The 7,500-nt window shown below is 41.8% G+C and overlaps 1 protein-coding gene across 8 annotated transcripts in view; it reads right to left on the bottom strand.

The window, feature by feature from the left end:
• inpp4ab (inositol polyphosphate-4-phosphatase type I Ab) overlaps positions 1-7,500 on the bottom strand; it is an 89,681-nt gene that overhangs the window by 23,545 nt on the left and 58,636 nt on the right. For 4 of the 8 annotated variants that reach the window (XM_017715215.2, XM_037536457.1, XM_017715214.2 and 1 more), the window contains 4 exons: positions 5,479-5,694; positions 4,067-4,391; positions 1,979-2,011; positions 1-42 (listed from right to left, as the gene is read on the bottom strand). The exon at positions 1-42 is cut by the window's left edge and continues 131 nt beyond it. In XM_017715215.2, the coding sequence (XP_017570704.1) occupies positions 1-42; positions 1,979-2,011; positions 4,067-4,391; positions 5,479-5,694 (616 nt within the window). The remainder of the gene's footprint in view (positions 43-1,978; positions 2,012-4,066; positions 4,392-5,478; positions 5,695-7,500) is intronic. The other 4 variants (XM_017715219.2, XM_017715218.2, XM_017715217.2 and 1 more) reach the window with 3 other exon arrangements.

Genomic DNA, 7,500 nt, shown 5'->3' with positions numbered 1-7,500 from the left:
TCAGCGTTGTCAACAGCGGATACAGAGCCTCACTCCACTCACCTGATGCACACACACACACACACACGTGCACACACGCACACACACACACACACACACACACACACACACACGCACACACACACGCACACACACACACACACACACACACACACACGCGCACACACACACACACACACACACACGAGCACGCATGCACACACACAGGACATTTTAGCAGAATGCCAACTGTGCCATAGTTCAATTTAGCAACAGAACACAGAAACAAGTGTATCATCACATTATTAGTGATAACACACAACCTTGAGTGTTCAGTGGCTTTTATATAACATTTCTGTAAAAAGCCCAGAATATTAACATTAATTATGCTTCAATACTGATAATTCCTTCTGACAAAAAGAAAAGCATCCTCTTTGTTAGGAACACTGTCATAGTTTGTTTTATATTGGACAAACTATATTTTTAACCCCTGAAGGAAAAACTACGATCAAATATATATTCCTAAACCGTCCGCGGTAAAATTCTGCTGAATATGATGTTTTAGAATCACTATCATTAAAGAAAAGAGTCATAAAACTGTTGCAATATCAGGTTAAACTCAGCTGGCCAGAGTAACTTGAATGTCTCTTTGTTTCAGCGAGTCTGTAAAGAACTTCACAGCTCCTCCCGTTTGCTGAACTGCCTTCTGTTTGTTTCTGGTTAATTCCAGCATCTGTTTAGCTGACGAAGCTTATCCGGAAGCTGGAAGACGCTAATCAGCAGCTAAAGGATCAGCGGTTGGAGAAGGATGAAGTGATGCAGCAGGTAGAAAAGAAGCGAAACACCGAAAAGAGAAAGGTGAGGAAGGCACTCGAGGGGTCAAGCGAGTTTCAAAAACACGTAGACGCTTGAGAGATGCACGGCCTTCACGTAGCAGACGCTGGAGGAGCTGGAACATGACAAGACCAGGAGAGCTGCTAATTAAGCTGGAGAAAGTGATAAAGGAGAAAGAAGAGATCGTCCTCTCAGAGGTTCCTCTGGTGGCTGTGAGGAAACAGAGGCTGCTGCAGGAGCTCAAGCAGAAGCGAGAGTGTCCGGATGAGAACGTGAGCAAGAAAGGAATCCAAAAGGGAAAGGAATCGTGAGAAGACGGAAAAGAACTAACATGAAGTAATAATCATGAATGGATTATTCCTCCATTTACGCCCTTCAAACTGCGGTCTCACAGTAAACACCTAATATAGTGAAGTACTCAGTATTCAACGCCCCAAGCCCTGAAGCCTACATTCCAACTTGTGAAAATAATGCTTTATTTTTTTTGTCTTTTTTACGACCTTCGATTAATTTTAAAGAGAAGTTGAAAGATTTAGATTCATCATGAGTTTAATTTTTAAATAAAAATACTGTACCATGTTTTCATGTCACTATCCAAACACAAAGGGTTTTAGTCTGTGGGCGGAGCCCCATATTAGCCACACCCCTACATTTTAGAGCAGGAAGGGAGGCTGCATCCCTGTCCCTCATTGCCACACAATGAGCAGTAAGATCTTTGCCTTAAAGCAAATGTGTCCCAAAGCCTGGAAATCAGTGCATAACTTTAAGAAGTGTCAGTAGTGAAACACATATTTTCTGGAGTAAAGTCATTTTTGTGTTTTAATAAAAACTATTATGATTTTATTACGTGTACAGCTGTTCAAAGCTGCGTTTACTAGTCATGCACTGGCTAGCGTTTTGGAATTTGGCTCAAAATGATCTAAAATTGTCATGACCGACAGATTTGGTCAAGGTTTGGCAGGGTCATGATCGTTTTGTCAGTGACAAAATTGACTGTTCCATCATTTGTTTTAATAATACAAATATAATATAGGTGTAAGGTACAAAGTCACTCAACAGACCAGACAAAAAACACATAAAAGATGAGATAATGACCTTTTCCGGGTAGACGTTTAGCATAAGCGCATCAGCAAAAGGGGCTGGGGGTGGGGGGGGGGGCTCTTACCTGGGTAACTCTCCTCTCTGCTGCTACTGCCATCTAGAGGGGTGGAGGTGCAACATGCACAGTTAGGAAGCAGGACCAGCACACACAGCCTGGCTTGGCCAAGCTCACACAGACAAACAGGCATATGGCCATTATGGTTCAGAGCAACATGACACAAGTAAGACAAACTGTATCGCATCTAACATTGATGCTACGCGAAAGTGGGCTGAGCACGCTGCTTCTGGATCAAGTGCAAAAGGAACTCTAATTAAGCATCATTCACAAAATGACAGCCAAAGCAAACGATCAATATAAATAGCTCAGAAGCGATCAGCGCTGAACAGCTTGCTGACAGTACATATATGGACTAAATAGAAGGTTGATTTGGATGTAATTTTGGTTTGTAATATTCAACATTCAATATTCATTTGTCTTTTCCCTCCTAACACACAAGGTATCCGTCGTGCCAGCCTTCTCTCTGGCACAGGTTAAAACACACAAGCAGGAGCACAGAGAGGTGCCCCAAGAATGTGCCAGCCAGCTAGCCAATCAGAGTCAGTGGCCGGTCACATGATCACAGTGGGTACATATGCTGAAACGAAAGACAAGACAATCCAGAGGAGCAGAGATGATATAACAACAAAACACTATCTGGATTATTCAGTATAACACCAGTAACTCATCCCAGTCAGCTTAAACTTCTCTGTGTGTCGCACACGGAGACACACAGACACACAAAACAGCTCAACTGAAAGTCGTGAACTTTACACTCAATGACAGCAACAACGATAAGGGGCTGGACAGACGGCAGACCAAGGGATGAGAGACAAAATGTAAAAATAAGCCAGAGTAAAAATAACTAATGACAAACTTATGCAGAAGCCTGTTGCTATGGCAGCATGCACCCTGCCTGACGAGCAGGTAAGAGAGGGTGCGAGGCAGAGAGGCAGAGAGACAGAATCAGAGTGTGCGAGTGTAGCTTTAGCAGCTTCATAACAAAACCCAAGGCTTTAAAAATTAATAGTCGAGTTCAGGGAAACTCCACATGCAGCAGAGACTGCCATAACACTCCCACAGAGAGAGAGAGAGAGAGAGAGAGAGAGAGAGCGAGCGAGCGAGAGAGAGCACGAGAGAGTGCGAGAGAGAGAGAGAGAGAGAGAGAGAGAGAGCGAGAGAGAGTGAAAGAGAGAGAGCGAGAGAGTGAAAGAGAGAGAGCGAGAGAGAGAGAGCGCGTGCAAAAGAGCGAGCGAGAGAGAGTGAGAGAGAGCGAGAGAGCGAGAGAGAGAGAGCGCGTGCAAAAGAGCGAGCGAGAGAGAGTGAGAGAGAGCGAGAGAGCGAGAGAGAGAGAGCGCGTGCAAAAGAGCGAGCGAGAGAGAGTGAGAGAGAGAGCTACAAAAAGGGAAGACATTTAGAAAGGGAGAAAAGGGAAAAATAAAGAGAAACTGAAAGGAAGAGACAGAGATAGATGCAGGAAGAAAAAAGTGAGAAGGAGAAACAGTAAGGAATAAAGAAAGAAAGGACTTAAATATATAAGAAAGAAAAAAAAGAAAGAAAGAAAGAAAGAAAGAAAGAAAGAAAGAAAGAAGGCAATAAATAAGCAAAAAGAGAAAAGTAGTAGGAAGAGCAAGAATAAAGAGAATGGAATAAAGTTGCATAAAAGAACAACAGAAAGAGAAAGAAAGGGAGAAATAAAGAGAAACTGAAAGAAAGACAGAGATGGGACTGATGTAGAAAGAGAAAGGAAAAAGCAAGGAGAAAGAGTGCAGAAGAAAAGAGAACAGACAAAAGAAAACAAAAAGACAGATAAGAGAAAGAGAGGAGTGATATATGGAAAGATAAGTAAAAGAAAGAAAGAAACATTGAAATAATGGAAGAGAGAAAAAAGTAAGCAATAAAGGAAAGAGAGAAAGAGAAAGAATGAAACAGGAAAGAAATATAACTATTTAGAAAAAGTATGTATGTTTATATATTTCTGTTTTCATAGAAAGAGAGAAAGAACTCATGAACGAAAGTAAAAGAGAGAGAGAGAGAAAACTCATAAACGAAAGTAAAAGAGAGAGAGAGAGAGAGAGAGAGAGAGAGAGAGGGGGGAGAAAGTGAGGGACGTACAGGGTTGTCTGTCTGCATTAGGGTGGCATGCAGGGTTCAGAGCAGGCAGTGAGGTTGATGACGATGCTGGTGAAGAGGATGATGATGGTGGTGAGGGTGTAGGCTGTTCCGGTGAGGCGGGAGTGGGACACTCGTCCATGCAGATGGGATTGATCCAGAACGCTGCTCCGTTCTTCTGGTTACCTTTCTTTGGAGCGCCGCCCTGCTGGTCATTCTGGAACATGTCCTCAGTGCTGCTGCTGCGGAGCCGCTCTCTCTGCAGGAGCTTGTCCACCCGCTGAATGATGCACTCCAGACTCTTATCCACATTCACCCACACCTTCTCCTGGCGAACACAGAGAGAGAGCAAGACTGAGAAAGATGTTTTAACTCTTCTTCAGTTCAGTCAGTAATAAGCTTCAGCAGATTTATCAGGGTAACTCGTGTCACTCTGGTTCGTATTGTTTACCTCTTTTAAGGACACGTTTTAAGGATAGTTTATAGATCATTTTTAATTAAGTTTTTCCCCACTGGGAATTACGGCACAGCGCAGCGTAGTCAGAGTTACAAACCTGAATCCGGATGTATTAATACCCTGGACGAATACCCGTAACTTACATCACATAATATTTCTCTTTAGCTCATGTGGTCACATCAACTGACACATAAATCTAGCGGTAACAGTAAACAACAAAGAGTTGTAACACTGGATGAGTTCTGAGCTTCAAGAGTCAAAGACAGCAATTCTCTTGAGTCTGTGGCGACCGCATTTGACCGATCAGTGAACACATTTACATGCACTCAATAATCTGATCAAAATCGGATTTCTGCAATTACCTGATTATTCAAATGGTCGCGTAAATCCCATACTCCCATGTAGAAATCCGATTAAGAGGCTGGATTTTAGCTGATCAGATTTCTCAGTGCATGTGAACTCTTACTCTGATTTCTTTCTGATTTCTCAGTCTGAAAAAACAGATGGTGGTATTGGAAATAAACAAGCGTCGCCGGGAGACGCAGCAAAACACTTCTGAATCGGCGCTGAAACCAAATATACCAAACGTGTGGTTGGTTAGTGTAGTGGGTAACACCTCTGCCTTCTGCCCTGTAGACTGGGGTTCAATCCCCCACCTGGGTAAACACCCTACACTATACCAGTAAGAGTCCTTGGGCAAGACTCCTAACACCACCTTTGCCTACTTGTGTAAACTGATCAAATTGTAAGTTGCTCTGGATAAGAGCGTCAGCCAAATGCCGTAAATACATGCTTAATTTTATAAAAATAAAATTGTGCGCTTATTTTCTCTTCAGAAATCAATCAAATATGTAGACCAGGGGTTTCCAAACATTTGCCTGCAACTGCTTAAGTAAGTAAAGTAATGTATCAAATCCCTTCTCTACGCGTTTCACCCAGTGATCAGCGAGGGTCTTACCCACTCCTCTTCATGCCAGTCCACATGTAGTGATGAGCGACTGTTGCGGCCGCTCCACTTGGCCAGCAGAGTGTCCTGGTCATTCCTCAGTACCACGTGCTCCAAATCGGCTGACGGCGAGTTCTTGGACGCGATGTACTCAGGCCGGGCGGCGTTCAGGGCCTGCACAGCGGAGGCCAGCAGCTTACAGTCACATACAGTCACCAGCTGCCGTGTCTGAGAGATACAGAGAGAGAGAGAGAGAGAGAGAGAGAGAGAGAGAGAGAGAGAGAGAGAGAGAGAGAGAGAGAGAGAGAGAGAGAGAGAGAGACAGATAAAGAGAGAGAGAGAGAGAGAGAGAGACAGATAAAGAGAGAGAGAGAGACAGAGAGAGAGAGAGAGAGAGACAGAGAGAGAGAGATACAGATACAGAGAGAGAGAGAGACAGAGAGACAGAGAGAGAGACAGATACAGAGAGAGAGAGACAGAGAGAGAGAGAGAGAGACAGAGAGAGAGAGAGACAGAGAAAGACAGAGAGAGAGAGAGACAGAGAGAGAGAAAGAGAGAGACAGAGAGAGAGAAAGAGAGAGACAGAGAGAGACAGAGAGACAGAGAGAGAGAGACAGAGAGAGAGAGAGACAGAGAGACAGAGACAAACACAAAGAGAGACAGAGAGAGACAGAGAGAGAGAGAGACAGAGAGTGAGAGTGAGACAGAGATAGATATAGAGAGAGAGAGAGAGACAGACAGAGAGTGAGAGACAGATAGATATATAGAGAGAGAGACAGAGAGAGAGAGACAGAGAGTGAGAGAGACAGAGAGAGATATATAGAGAGAGAGACAGAGAGAGAGAGAGACAGAGAGTGAGAGTGAAAGAGACAGAGATAGATATATAGAGAGAGAGAGACAGAGATAGATATAGAGAGAGAGAGAGAGAGAGACAGGGAGTGAGAGTGAGAGTGAGAGAGAGAGACACTGAACTAAAGGTAGCAAGTCAAGAGTTTCTGTAAATGTTAGAATTTATTATAAATCAACCAAAACCTGGTTTTCTAAGGGAAAAAATGTTTTAAAAGGTCACATCCTCTACAGAGAACACAATTTAATGCAAAATGACTGTTTATTTGCTGAATGTAACATATTAAAAACCTAAAATGTGGCCTGGGCAAAAATGATGATGATTTAACACAGGGCAGAAAAATTTGCAGAAAAACACCATATTTAAGTGTGTTCTGTGTAGAAATCAACAAAGCATGTAACTTGACTGGCGATGTTCAAACACACAATGCGAATACATAAATAAATAAATACTCCAGAAAGTACAAATTCACTCAGCCTTGAGTAAATGGCACTGGTTTCTACCCACCTCTTTGTCTGTTCAGGAGCATTTAGTGTATTTTAAAAAAAATATTCTGACCCAAAATAACAAAATCCTGGTATAATCTGAGATTTTAAGAGACATTAAATCATTTCTTAAAGAACCTAAATCAAACATGAGGCCAGAGAGCTGCACTCTGAGATATAAGCAACTGCCAAAATAATTCAGGGCCACTTCAGGATAAAATGTGTTGTGAACAAAGATGCTAAGAATTGTTTGCAGAACAGTTGAACTTGTTGAAGATGCTGGAAAACACAGTCTTAGTAGCTATTCTGGATCCTTCTAGCTAGAGTCAGCTCCAGAAATACTGGCACAGCTCACAAAACTGGGCAAAAACAATCATATAAAATAAACTATATATATATATATATATATATATATATATATATATATATATATATATATATATATATATATATATATATATATATATGTGTGTGTGTGTACACAGTACTGTGTGAAAGTTTTAGGCATCTAAGCAAATTTTTAAACAGTTTCCCTCAGCAGTAAGTTTATCACAATATACATTAGAATAAAGTCGTATTCATAATTCAAATATATATATATATATGAATTAATATTCTATACATTTTGTTCATTCAAATATTAACACTTTTCTCTGCAAATAAACACAAATTATGCAAATAAATAGATGTGTCTTGGGTGCC

This window comes from Pygocentrus nattereri, chromosome 30, assembly GCF_015220715.1.
Source record: "Pygocentrus nattereri isolate fPygNat1 chromosome 30, fPygNat1.pri, whole genome shotgun sequence".
NCBI lineage: Eukaryota > Metazoa > Chordata > Actinopteri > Characiformes > Serrasalmidae > Pygocentrus > Pygocentrus nattereri.
This window is presented reverse-complemented; position numbering and strand designations above follow the sequence as displayed.